We start from the raw sequence: 13,173 nt of genomic DNA on the forward strand, positions 1-13,173 counted from the left end.
TCCTAAGCGAAAATATGGAGGTGTTATGCATGATTTTCGCAAACTGCATAGCATGGCACACTGTTGACACTACTGAAACGTGAAAAAATAAGTCTGCATTGCCGTAAAGATGAAGCAGTCTAAGCCAGGGTCTAAACAAACTACGAAACATAAAGATGGCGCTGAAAAGCTGAGAGAGAAAAAAGAAAAACTGCAGAAGTTACTCACTGAGTGAACAATGTAGGTTTCAGTAGCTTTCCAGTTGTTTTTTGTATTTTATCAGGGTCAAGTTGTTAAGTTTGTTAGTTATTTTGTTTTGCCACTATGTGGCTTTGTAATCATATTATTGCTGGAAGTAATATTGTCCATATGACAATAAAAGTTGTCATATACACTACGTTCCATGTATAGATTCATATACAGTATATATATATATATATATATATATATATATATATATATATATATATATATATATATATATATAAAATCAAATCAAATATATTTGTATAGCGCTTTTCACAACACATGTTGTCACAAAGCGCTTTATAGGATTTACAAGGTTAACAGTACTATGGGTCCAAATCCCTAATGAGCAAGCCAAAGGCGACAGTGGCAAGGAAAAACTCCCTAGATGGTGGGGAATAGGAAGAAACCGTGGGAGGACCAAGACTCAAAAGGGAACCCATCCTCCATTGGCCCGTTAACACACAAATTACACAAAAAAAAAAAAAAAACAAATTATACAGATGAATACACAAGTCACAAATAAATCACACAATCAGGCTAAGTATAAGGTAACTAGAATGAAAGTTCTGGGTGTTGATATTGTCAATGTAAATGTCTTGTGATGAACGCCAGGTTTTCATTCCGTGTCGGAGCGATGACACTTGTATTGTAGGCTCCGACTGCAGTGTTACTCCCCAGCTGAACCAACCTCGGAGAAGAAAGAAGATATATATATATATATATATATATATATATATATATATATATATATATATATATATATATATATATATACACACATATTAGGTTGATGTGAGCACAAGCGTGTGTCCCCCCACGCTTGTGTGGTATGTCAATCAATATCCAAGGATCTTTAGCCTATATTTCCTGAAACCTTAACTTTACTAACTAATTGTAGATTTGTATTTTTTTTTGTTTGGGATCTTTGTGCAAATGCGTGACCTAAAAGGGAAGTGCTCAATGCATGGGAGACTATAGTTTGTATTGTAGACTGTAGTTTGTAATGTAGGCTCTCATTGTGTTGTTTAGCAGTAGTGCCCAATAAGTTTGTTGATTATATTATTTAATAACGTCTGAATTGTGTCTCTTCTAGATCCGCCCCACCTGTCAGTCATGTCTTGTTTTGCCTTGACTCATGGTGCTTTGATTTTGCCTTGGTGTTTGTCTGGTTTTTTCTAGATGTGCTTTCTCCCTGTTGTTAGTCATGTCTCTGTCTCTGATCTTCCTGGCTATTTGACCCTGGACTGTAAAAATGTTTAAAAAAGTATAAATTTGATTCTGGATTTGTCCTGAGTAAATCTTGACTCCTCTCAGCGTTTGTGTCCAACCTTGATTCACTCAACGCCAGCGGCGTAAATGATTACTTCCAATTGACTCCATTGCTGTGGGTATCTAGTACTCTAGTAAGGTAAAAACTAGACTGTACTAGCTTGGTGGTTACAAGTGCAACACTGAAGTAAGAATGTTACAATCTATGTTACAATCTTGTTCCTCTGGAAATAAACAAACAAGAAGATACAAATAACAGTATTACAGTTCAGAGATCTTTTTAAAATTTATTATCTTTGGTATCAGTAGATTCATTCAAAAAGCACATTTGTGGTTAGATATAAAGAGAAAACTGGAGTAGCTGGTGTTGGATGAAACAGCATCACCACGTGTGCAGCAGTGTGTGCATATGTGTGTGTGTGTGTGTGTGTGTGTGTGTGTGCCTCAGAAGTAGGTGATGGGGTCGTCTAAGGTCTTGTTGGTCTGTATTGCAGTCAGTTGTACTGTATGTCCATCACAAGGCAGAGACTGAAACACTCTCAGGTGAACATAGTTTTGACCCCCCACGTGCACCTGAGTGAGTGAAAAAACAGCAGATTAGACACACACACACACACACACACACACACACACACACACACACACACACACACACACACACACACACACACACACACACACACACACACACACACACACACACATCAGATTTAAAACCCCACCTTGATGAAGTAGTTGATTCCTGCCACGACCTGGGGTCTGAATAACTTGGCACCAAATATGGCAAAGTTCTCCCCAGCCTTCTTCTCAGCCTCATGCTTCACCTGTTACAGGGAGTAAGTAAAACCAACCAACACTTATGGTGAGTGCACAATACCACCATCAGCACACAATACTGCATCACGCTGTGTGTCAGTAATGAAGATTTATATTAGTCTCTTAACTATTGCCACAGCAACAGAATGCTTCACCTACATCTACACCCACACCGAGTGCTGACAGCAAGATTTTTTGGAGAATTTCACAAGCTGTCGTGTGGGTGCAGATGTGTTAGCAGAAGTTAAGTTGTCACATCTTGTCAATTATGATTTGTACCCCAATCCAAATTTGTCCTCTGCATTTACCCATCTGTGCAGTCAGAACACACACACATACACACACACACACACACACACACACACACACACACACTAGTGATTATTAGGGGGCTGTGCTGCACAGGTGCCCAGAGTGTGGGCAGCCCTGCCCGGTGCCCAGAGAGCAGTTGGGGTTGGGTGCCTTGCTCAAGGGCACCTCAGTCATGGCCTCAGGCCTGGGAATCAAACCCACAGACCATGACTGCCCCAAGTACAACCTGATGATAAAAATCCTGTTGTTAAAAACTAACCCAGGAGTGTATTCAGTGTAAACAGTCTGAGGACTGTTCTTCTATCACTCCCAATGTGGTTTGTTCAAATGTACACAATACAATAACACACACAAGAACACAGAATTATACATGCAGCAAAATAACAATGAATAGATAGTAGCAGGGAGGATGTGTTAATTTCACCTCATCACAGAATTTCTGGACCTCTGCTGTGGCTTTCTCCACCGGGCCTAGTCCTCCGCACGTCACGTCCATAGCTGAGCACTGAACCAAAGCACAAACCTGAGCACGACAATGGAGATAATGCCACTTAAATATTCTGACAGGAAGGCTATTCATGGTCACATGATCTGTGTCATCATTCAGGAAATACTGTGGGTCATTTCCTTTACTTTGCAAGGAAAAGCATAAAGAACATATTTTAAGACAATGTATGAAGTATGAATTTAGATTTCTTCCCATATTCTCGAAATGTTTGGCTGTATTCAGCTGTATTTGTGTCCCCCTTAGTTAAAGGTTTGTCCTCAGATGTAGCTGCCCACATTATTTCCTTAAGTAAACTGTGTGAAATGCAATATTGCTTAACTCGGATGGCCCTGTTTTTCTACTTTGAGTAACTTGGAACTATGACTTCTTCTTGTGTCTCATCTCTGATTTTGTTTGCTCCAACGTTATATGACTAGCAAGTTCAAGACTGGTGTGGTTGCTATCCTCAGCATTGTCACAGTAGTGTAGCAATCATGAATAGTGTGCCTTGTGTAGGCATTTAGCTAGATTTGTATCCAAAATCACAAACTATTCACTGTACCAGGTAGTTTTTAAATGTTAATTCATGCTGGGATCAAAGAGAGCATGGCTGTTTCGTTGGCTGTGCAAACTGGGCATAACAGTTAATGTCTTCATAAATTAGTACCAGGAAGTATAAAGATAATGTCTGTTTTGAGTCTGTTTGAATGGGCATGATGGAGCTGATACAACAAACACCTCTTTATGTTCTGTATGTCACTGTTTATTCTTAATCAAAAAGGAGGGAGAACACTAGAGGATAATCAGGTGCAGCTGTCAGAAAACAGAGAGTTCAGGGAGCAGGGCCCCTTATCAAAACTGTGCTTAGGGTCCCCGTCTGAACCAGCTCTGCAACCATTAATCATTGTAGATGTGGACTGAAAAAATGTAGTTTTTGACCACATTCCTAGTGCCGTTTTCATAGACTGTCATAGACCGCATCAAGCTGTAATAAATGTAATAAATGAAATGTTTTAGAGTACACTTTAATAAATAGACCAAATCAGCCATTCCAGAAAGCAGTGTGCACATTCCCCCAAGAGTAAATCCATGCAGGCTGCTGACTGACTCTCTCACTCTATTGTACTCCAGGATGGCTCATTGTGTCTGGTCTGCATGCCTTTTGTCTTTCTTTCCTTCATGGTTGATGGGCTAATTGTCATTGATGACTAGGTTGATCATTACCCTATTTGCGCTGTGCCTGTAGTAGGAACATGTCCTTCTCATCCACACGCGTCCAATGCATCGATGATTTTGCTGGTAAATGAAGAAGTTTTACTGTTTTATAATGTAGTATTTTCTTGTCTGATCTCTGCGGTTGAACTTCCCCTGACCACCTGGTGCACTGAGGTCATCCAGAGACATTTGGCCATACTGTGCACACAAAACACAAAGGAAGTCACAGCATGGGATGTTGCCATGACTGCAGCAGGGCGGGTGACGGAATTAGTGCAATTTACTGAGCGGTCCATACTGAGCGTTAAATACACACTCCCAGTATTATTAAGACAGGTACAGATTTCCATCGATAAGGGTGAAGCCATTACAGCGTCAAGCTTGAATGACTAAGACCAACGACAAGATGTAATTTTTTTTTTCTTTCTAGAAAAAGTATTTCTAGAAATAGTAATAAGTGAACACTTATTTGCGCTCGTGTCTGCTTTACTGGACAAGGCCATTCCAGTGTGCTGTTCTCCATCTTTGATCATATCTGTGCCTGTGTTGTATTTGTTGGACTATATAATGACCATTACTTTTCAGCATGGTGGACATGATTTCCAGTGGACAATTGAGGTTTTTGCTTTTTAAATTATACCTCCTTTATGCTTCAGATAATGTTTCCCCAGATTCAGACCTTGTTTTATATATATTTTCAAACACAAGACAGGGATGTGCTTCGTGCAGTCCTGGAACTGGGAAAACACACAACACGCAACTTTAATAGCTCCAAGTCCCCTTGGGCGAAGTCCTGGACTGACTGGGCCATCAGCAGACGAGAACCACTCCCAGTCGGTCACAGGAGCCTCATGCCCCTTCTCCCCCCATGTGCAGGCTACCCCCAGGTTCCGGGGGAGGCCTCCCCCTCCTGGCCAGGACTTGTACAAACACGGTCACATGCTCAACTCACGCGCCGTGTTACATGAAGTGCACAGACAAACATATAAACATGCAGCATGAGTGGTGACTAGACTTGTGGTCCACCTCCATATGACACATACACGCAGACACTAAAAACCCGATGTGAAAAAGAAGAAGGAGACCGGCGACTGCTGACACAAGGCTGGTGATTCTTTGATGGGTGATAGAATGTAAAAAAGGAGGAAGTGATCATGCCAGTTTCAGGGAAAAGGGTGTATTTAATGAATAAATTGCACCAACACAAAACCTGTGACATAATACACATTATGGATACAATGACCAGCAGTCAATTGGTACATAGAACATATATAGACAAACATTTGGGTGTTGGGTTCCCTAATGAGCCCTGCTCACCCAAGGGACGAACACAATGTCACAATGACAAGACAAACATCGAATACTGCCACTGCTGATGGGGGAGGCCAGCAGGCAGCCTCTGTACCGTCACAGAGAAATTATGTTTTTGTCAAACCTGTTTTAAAAGTCAATCAATAAGCCAAAATTTATAACATTTATTTATAAAAGTTGTTGTCACAAAGCAGCTTTACAAGCGTCCGAGTCCAAGCACCCAGTGAGCAAGCCAAGGGTGACAGTGGCAAGGAAAAACTCCCTAACAGCATGAGGAAAACCTTGAGAGGAACCAAGACTCAGGGTGGGAACCCATCCTCCTCTGGCCGACGCCGGTCACCATAACAATTAGAGAGATACAAAAACAAAGAAAAGATGGGAAGGATAAATAATTCTCATTTTTGTGTGTATCTCTATGTAATTCCTATTCAGTCCTAAATTTCTTGATGGTTGGTAATAGTAGTCCAGGGCCGTGGAGATACAGCCATACCTGTACACATATACAGACTATAACGGACAACGGACGAGCGTAATGTGTGGTACCGGTAGTTTCACTGGGTGAGAGCGGAGTCTACTGGTCCCCAGCTCTAGTCACCGCCGTGTTACTTTACGGGTCTCAACACAAACAACATTTAAACACGGCGGGACAAGTGGGGACAGACTCAACACACTCTCAGACAAAACACGACAAACACACAGCACGTAGACAAACACTTACCACGAGACATGACCACGAACGAAGGAGAAAGTAAAGGAGACTGGCGGCTTCCGAAGGGTGGCTGGTTATTCTGTGACGGGCAGGGTGAGCAACTAAAAAGGAAGCGATCACGTCAAGTCTTAGGGAAAGAGGATGGTTTAATAGAAAATGTGCAAACCAAAAACCCGTGCAATAGTCCAAATTAAGGAAATAATAACCAGCAGTCAACTGGTACAAAGACAAGACATATATAGACAAACACGGACGTAATTTTGGGGGGGGACGGGGGGGACATGTCCCCCCCACTTTTTCAAAAGCCGGCTTTGGTCCCCCCCAGTTTTTACGGTTAAAACCAAATATTTAAATAGCGACGAATCCATGTCCCCCCCACTTTTGAAATCAAAATTACGTCCATGTAGACAAACAAACAACGTAATGCAGATGTAAAGCCCCACCTTAATGAAGTAGTTGGTTGCTGCCACAGTTTGGGTGGCGAATGACTTGGCAACAAACACGCGAAATTTGTGCCCAGCCTTCTTCTCAGCCTCATGCTTCACCAGGGAGCAGCCAACCAACACTTATGGTGAGTGCACAATACCACCATCAGCACACAATACTGCATAACACTGTGTGTCGGTAATAGAGATTTATATTAGTCTCTTACAGTCACATCAGTTAGTCACAGTGGAAATGCATCACACACACACACACACACACAGGACTATACACACATGTCTGCAGCACACCTACAGACACACCCGCTCAGAGCTGCCACACCCACACAATAGTCTCACTGTAAGATTACAGTAAGATTTAAGATTTTAGATTTTTTTGAAGTTTTCATGTGGGGAAAATGAAAAACACATAAATTCATTAATTAAACTACGGTTCTTTTGCTTCTAGTAACTTGTAACTTCTACTTCTTTCTACATGTATTTTTTTGCTACTTTTTTAGTCCCTCATTAAAGCAACACCATCTTATCTAAGCTCAAATTATTATGTACTTTTATTATGTACTTTTGTATCAAATGATTTGTTCAGAATGTCCTAATCACCCATAGCATTTTTGATCCAGTACACTCATGTGTCTTTGTGTTGTATGGCACTGGGGAAAGTGGATCCCCTCTGTGTTATCAGACTACTGCTGCGTTATCAGACTAATGCTGGCCGTGAAAAAGCATGTTCTTGAGGCCAAATATAGACAAAACTCCTACATTGTACATGTCAGAAGTTCATTTACACATATTTAAGTGTTAGAACACACTTTTTTGTGAATAAGTAATATAGTGTGAAAACATTATAAACAAAATAAAAACAAAATGTAAAATTTATGCACTTCAGAAAAAAACTGAAATATATACTGATATATATGTGCAGCTTCTTGTGATGTACCAAACCCAGACAGATGCAAACAGGTACTTAAAAATTTTACACACACACACAAACACACCTGCAGGGGATGTAACAGGTTTTTGCTCAAGGATACCTCCTCTTCCTGAAAAAATAAAAACTTTTGAAAAAGAATACATTTATAATGTTACATTTCCTTGAGGTTGGTTGGTATGCACATATGCGTTGAACATCAGTAAATTAAGAGGTGTCTGCATCTCTCCCCAAGTGACGGGGGAGGTGTCTGTAACTATCAGTGTGCATATAAGTTTGGCTGGCATTTAGTGGTGACTGCACTAAACTAAACATATGTTACATTAGCTTTTTTAAATGGTGACCTGCATCATCATCTTGTTCTTGTTATAATTGAAATGCAGCTAAATGAGCAGGTTAGATTCCTTGGTCTGGTGCTGTTAGAGGCTTCATGAGACAGGACAGCAGTGCTTCTAAAGTGCACACTAAGAGAGAGAGAGAGAGAGAGAGAGAGTGTGTGTGTGTATCTCAGAAGAAGGTGGTGGGGTCATCTAGGTTATTATTGGTCTGTGTTCTATTTTATCACCATAACAAATCAGAGACTGAAACACACTCAGGTGAACATACTCGTTATCCCCAACCTGCACATGATTGAGTGAGAAAACAACACGTGCACATAGACAAAATACCTCTGACACTCTCTGTATCAGATGTAAAGTTCTCACCAGCCTGGGTCTCAGCCTCAGGCGTCATCTGTTACAGGAGCAGTAAAAGCCAACCGACACTTAGGTTCATTGCACAATATCACCATCAGCACACAATTTGGCATGATGGTGTTTATTAACTTTACAGTAGTCTCTTGACTACAGTCAAAGGTAATAAAGGAATGCACCATACACACGGACACAAACAGGAATGTACACACACCTGCACCAACAAATCAAGATTCGGTTATATTAGGGTGTAGCAGAAATTCTCCCAAATGCTCATGATACAATCAAAAAGACAGCACGCCTGCACAAGTACATGAAGGAACACACACTCAGCAGCAAGGCACCGGTCATGTGGGACAGATGCAAAAAGGGGTTCCTCCAGCAGGCGGCTCTCTTCTGCCATCGTACCACCCAGAGGTGGAAAGAGTACTGAAAAATTGTAATTGAGTAAAAGTATCATTACTTTGCCTAAAATCTACTCAGAGTAAAAGTAAAATTACCCATCTCAAAATTTACTCGAGTAAAAGTACAAAATTACTTCATTTAAAATGTAATTTGAGTAAAAGTTACTTTCAGTTATTTAATGCATGGATGAATCATGAACCAAATTCAGCACAAGTTGTTTTAATCGATTTCAAAGTGTATTTAAGTGCCACCTGAAGAAGCACGTGAAGATGGATCTGAAGCTGAAGCTGCCGTTCACCTGCGAGCACCGTGGCCAGACCTTCAAGAGGAGCCCTCTACCTGGCCATCATGCCTCAGTGTGCTACAGTCGCTTCCATGACAACAGTAAATGGCCAATGGCTCACTAGTGACAGCACTCCCCTGGCAACCTCTGCACAGGGCTTCTGATTTGATGGTCTGTTGTATTAAATTTGGGGTGTGTGTGTGTGTGTGTGTGTGTGTGTGTGTGTGTGTGTGTGTGTGTGTGTGTGTGTGAGTGAGAGAGAGAGAGAGAGACAGTTTCATTCATTCAAGCTGTGCTTAGCATGGTTTTTATACCAAAGTATACACACACACACACATTTTCTTTCTCTGTAGTCTAGTGTGTGTGTGTGTGTGTGTGTGTGTGTGTGTGTGTGTGTGTGTGCTTGCTTGGGGGTGGGGGAGGGGGGTTGGTGTGTAGAAATATAAGTAATTATAAAAAGAGAAATAATAGTTAATATTTTTATGTACTGTAAATACAGGAACCTCCAGGGCTCTTTTGAAAAGTTTAATTTGATTAGTAAATGATGTCAGATTACGCCAGGGCTTACTCATTTCAGCATTATACTTAGGAGTTATTGAGTAATATTAAGTACACCACTAAAAACCTTGAATGTAAGTGTAAGCATGATCTGTTTTTCTTAAGTGTCCCGCCATGTGTATGCTGGAGTGTACACCTTAAAGTTAAAAACTAAAAAAACCTAAATGTAAAATCCTTAAAAAATAAGAAAAGAAAAGAAACAATAACAAAACTGAAATATATGTGCGGTTTCTTGTGACGAGCCAAACACAGACAGGTTTAGACAGGTTCTGACACATCCTACACACACACAAACATACACCCACACACCATACCATACCAACTTTATTTATAAAGCACTTTACGAGAACTGCAACAGATACAAAGTGCTGTACACTAGATAGGTAAAATATGCAAAGACATAATAAAAAGACTGAAGACAATTAAAATAATTAAGATCCTGGGTACAAACTACCGGTAATTAATTACAACACAAAAAACAACCAACACAGTAAAACAAGCAAAATCAATGTCTCATGCTTGGTTAAAAGCCAGGGAATAAAAATGTGTTTTAAGAGTAGATTTAAAAATAGACAATGTTGGCGACTGTCTAACATGTAATGGCAGTTCAATAGTGTTGGAGCAGCAATGGAAAATGCTCTGTCCCCTCTGAGCTTTGTCTGGAGGAGCATCTGGTTAGATGACCTAAGATCCCGGACAGGAGAATATGGACAGAGCATTTCCGTGAGATAAAGTGGAGCAAGACCATTTAAGGATTTGAAAACAAATAAAAGAACCTTAAAATGAATTCTCAAATACCCAGGTGGCCAGTGGACTGAAGCCAGGACAGGAGTAATGTGCTCTCTTTTGTGTGTTCCCGTCAAGAGACGTGCAGCAGCGTTTTGAACTAGCTGGAGACGGGAAAGACAGGACTGACTGACTCCAAGGTAGAGTGAGTTACAGTAGTCTAACCGAGATGTAATAAAAGCATGTATCACTGTCTCAAAGTGCTTCCTAGAAAGAAAAGATTTTACCTTTGCCAGTTTTCTTAGATGAAGGAAGCTAGACTTCGTTACTGCACCGATTTGACTTTCTAATTTAAATTCAGTCCATTATAAAGCCCAGATTTCTGACGCGTGGCTTTATATATGTGGCCAAAGGGCCAAATCATCCTTGGAGGCTTCACAAAAGCTACTGGGTCTTAGCACAAAAATTTCGGTCTTCTTTTCATTAAAATTTAAGAAATTTAAGGACATCCAATCTTTAACGTCTTCAAGACATGTAAGAATAGGTGTCAGTGAACATCCACCATTGCGCTTTAGTGGCGTATAAATCTGGGTGTCATCAGCATAGCAGTGGAAGGAAATTCCATGCTTTCATTCCACACACACATACAGACCTGCAGGGGAACTAACAGGTATTTGCTCAAGATAACCTCCTCTTACTTAAAAGCACTTTACACACTTGTTCTTCATGTAGGTGGCATGTTCATTACTAAATCTGTAAAATGCCCTTGAGGGCTTGAATCCATACCACCTCTGCCCAAGCACGGTCACCATAATTTCCTTCAGGATGAATAAAGTATCTATTCTATTCTATTTTATTCTATTCTACTCTACTCTATTCAACTCTATTCAGATGTCTTACTATTATCTGTTCAGAATATAAAACTGTGAACTGACTGACAAAATTAACTCTATTCCTCAGGAAATGTACAAACACTTCACATACAACAGTGTAGCAGTTCACAGATGCATTTTATTATATTTGGCATCAAAAGATTCAGTTAGAAATCTGTAGTTACATATAAGAAGGAGAATGTTGAAGTAACTGGTGGTGCCAGTGTACTGCACCAAGGTAATTATCAGAAACAGAAGGACAGTAGAGCTCAGAAACGTAGCCACACCAGTGGTCTGGTGGTCAAAGACATCATTATACATGACAACACTGCTTGTAAAGTACACACTAAAAGTGTCTGTGTGTGTGTCTCAGAAGCAGATGATGGGGTCGTTTGAGGTCTTTTTGATCTGTATTCCACTCAGCTGTATTTGATGTGCATTACATGGCAGACCCTTAAACACTTTCAGGTGAACGAAAGCATGATCCCCAACATCCACCTGAGTGAGGAAACAAAGAGTTAAACTTAAACACAAACACACACACACACACACACACACACACACACACACACACACACACACACACACACACACACACACACACACACACACACATCTGTATCAGATGTAAAGCCCCACCTTGATGAAGTAGTTGGTTCCTGCTACAGTTTGTGTGGCGAATGACTTGGCAACAAACACGCGAAATTTGTGCCCAGCCTTCTTCTCAGCCTCATGCTTCACCTGTTACAGGGAGCAAGTAAAACCAACCAACACTTATGGTGAGTGCACAATACCACCATCAGCACACAATACTGCATAACGCTGTGTGTCAGTAATAAGGATTTATATTAGTCTCTTACAGTCACATCAGTTAGTCACAGTAGAAATGCATCACACACACACACACACACACACACACACACACACACACACACACACACACACACACACACACAGGAATGCACACACATGCCTGCAACACACCTACAGACACACCCACCCAGAGGTGCCACACCCACACAATAGTCCGACTAAGATTTTGTCTGCAAGTTCCAAGTTTTTATGTGGGGAAAATATGTGTCACAGAAATGTTTTACAACAGTACAATCTGATTTAAAAAACCCGATGTTAAAACCTAACACAGGAGACAGTTTGGTCAGTGTGAGCACAGTTCATTTCTGAATCCCAGTTATTTGTGCTCAAAAACTTGCCATTTAACCCAAATAATAATGTACAAACATGTTACTCTATATTAAAAATATATACAAATTTCAGTATTAAAAAGGGAGTTAAATGAAATGGTCATGAAACACATGCCACCTTCACATACAGACAATAACATTGAATTAAATATGCAGCAATATAACAATGAATATATTATAGCAGGGAGGACATCTTAATCTTCACCTCATCACAGAGTTTCTGGATCTCTGTTGTGGCGTCTTGCACGTTGCCTAGTCCTCCGCACAGTGGTTCCATGATTGAGCTCCGACCCCAAAGTACAAACCTGAGCACGACAACTGAACTAAGGCCACTTAAATACCCTGACAGGGCGTTACTATTCATGATCATATGATCTGTGTCATCATTCAGTAAGTACCATTTATTTCCATGGGAATTTTATTGTTTTTAGTTACAAAACACAGAGAACATAAATTTAAGAAAACAGTGACAACAGAAAAACTGAAAAACCTTTTACATTACCGTTTTGTAAATGTAAATGTTTTTTTCTGCATTCTGGTCCACTTTAGTCAGTGGTGCATACTGAGGTTTGTCTGCCTACATAAATTAATTACCGGTAATTAAACTGCATAATACAGTATTGCTCAACTCTGATGAACCTGTTCTTTTACTTCTAGTAACTTGTAACCTTTCTTCTTCCAATGTGTCAGCGACTTTTTTGGTCCCTCGTTAAAGAA

At 40.4% G+C, this 13,173-nt stretch overlaps 2 protein-coding genes across 3 annotated transcripts; both read right to left on the reverse strand.

The window, feature by feature from the left end:
• Positions 1–1,758: 1,758 nt before the first annotated feature.
• Positions 1,759–6,408, reverse strand: LOC143518764 (cystatin-B-like). Of its 2 annotated transcripts, XM_077011518.1 has the most exons (4): positions 6,357–6,408; positions 3,050–3,148; positions 2,250–2,321; positions 1,759–2,070 (listed from the first exon to the last, which is right to left on the reverse strand). In XM_077011518.1, exons 2-4 carry the CDS (start codon positions 3,119–3,121, stop codon positions 1,942–1,944), a joined length of 273 nt encoding a protein of 90 aa, XP_076867633.1. In that variant the 5' UTR covers positions 3,122–3,148; positions 6,357–6,408; the 3' UTR covers positions 1,759–1,941. The 2 variants fall into 2 exon arrangements, with proteins under 2 accessions (XP_076867633.1, XP_076867632.1); XM_077011517.1 differs by lacking the exon at positions 6,357–6,408 and having other exon boundaries at positions 2,220–2,321.
• Positions 6,409–11,373: 4,965 nt separating this feature from the next.
• Positions 11,374–12,755, reverse strand: LOC143518763 (cystatin-B-like). Its single transcript, XM_077011516.1, has 3 exons — positions 12,662–12,755; positions 11,894–11,995; positions 11,374–11,752 (listed from the first exon to the last, which is right to left on the reverse strand). The coding sequence occupies exons 1-3, from the start codon at positions 12,731–12,733 to the stop codon at positions 11,624–11,626; spliced, it is 303 nt and encodes a 100-aa protein (XP_076867631.1). The 5' UTR covers positions 12,734–12,755; the 3' UTR covers positions 11,374–11,623.
• Positions 12,756–13,173: the final 418 nt, after the last annotated feature.

Source organism: Brachyhypopomus gauderio, chromosome 7 (genome assembly GCF_052324685.1).
Source record: "Brachyhypopomus gauderio isolate BG-103 chromosome 7, BGAUD_0.2, whole genome shotgun sequence".
Classification (NCBI taxonomy): domain Eukaryota; kingdom Metazoa; phylum Chordata; class Actinopteri; order Gymnotiformes; family Hypopomidae; genus Brachyhypopomus; species Brachyhypopomus gauderio.

Coding starts and splice junctions, on each gene's coding strand:
- LOC143518764 (XM_077011517.1), bottom strand. CDS start 3,121: ATGGACGTGACGTGCGGAGGACTAGGCCCGGTGGAGAAAGCCACAGCA. Junction 2,322..3,049: donor TCCAGAAATTCTGTGATGAG/GTGAAATTAACA, acceptor TCCCTGTAACAG/GTGAAGCATGAGGCTGAGAA. Junction 2,071..2,219: donor GAATCAACTACTTCATCAAG/GTGGGGTTTTAA, acceptor TCACTCACTCAG/GTGCACGTGGGGGGTCAAAA.
- LOC143518763 (XM_077011516.1), bottom strand. CDS start 12,733: ATGGAACCACTGTGCGGAGGACTAGGCAACGTGCAAGACGCCACAACA. Junction 11,996..12,661: donor TCCAGAAACTCTGTGATGAG/GTGAAGATTAAG, acceptor TCCCTGTAACAG/GTGAAGCATGAGGCTGAGAA. Junction 11,753..11,893: donor GAACCAACTACTTCATCAAG/GTGGGGCTTTAC, acceptor TTCCTCACTCAG/GTGGATGTTGGGGATCATGC.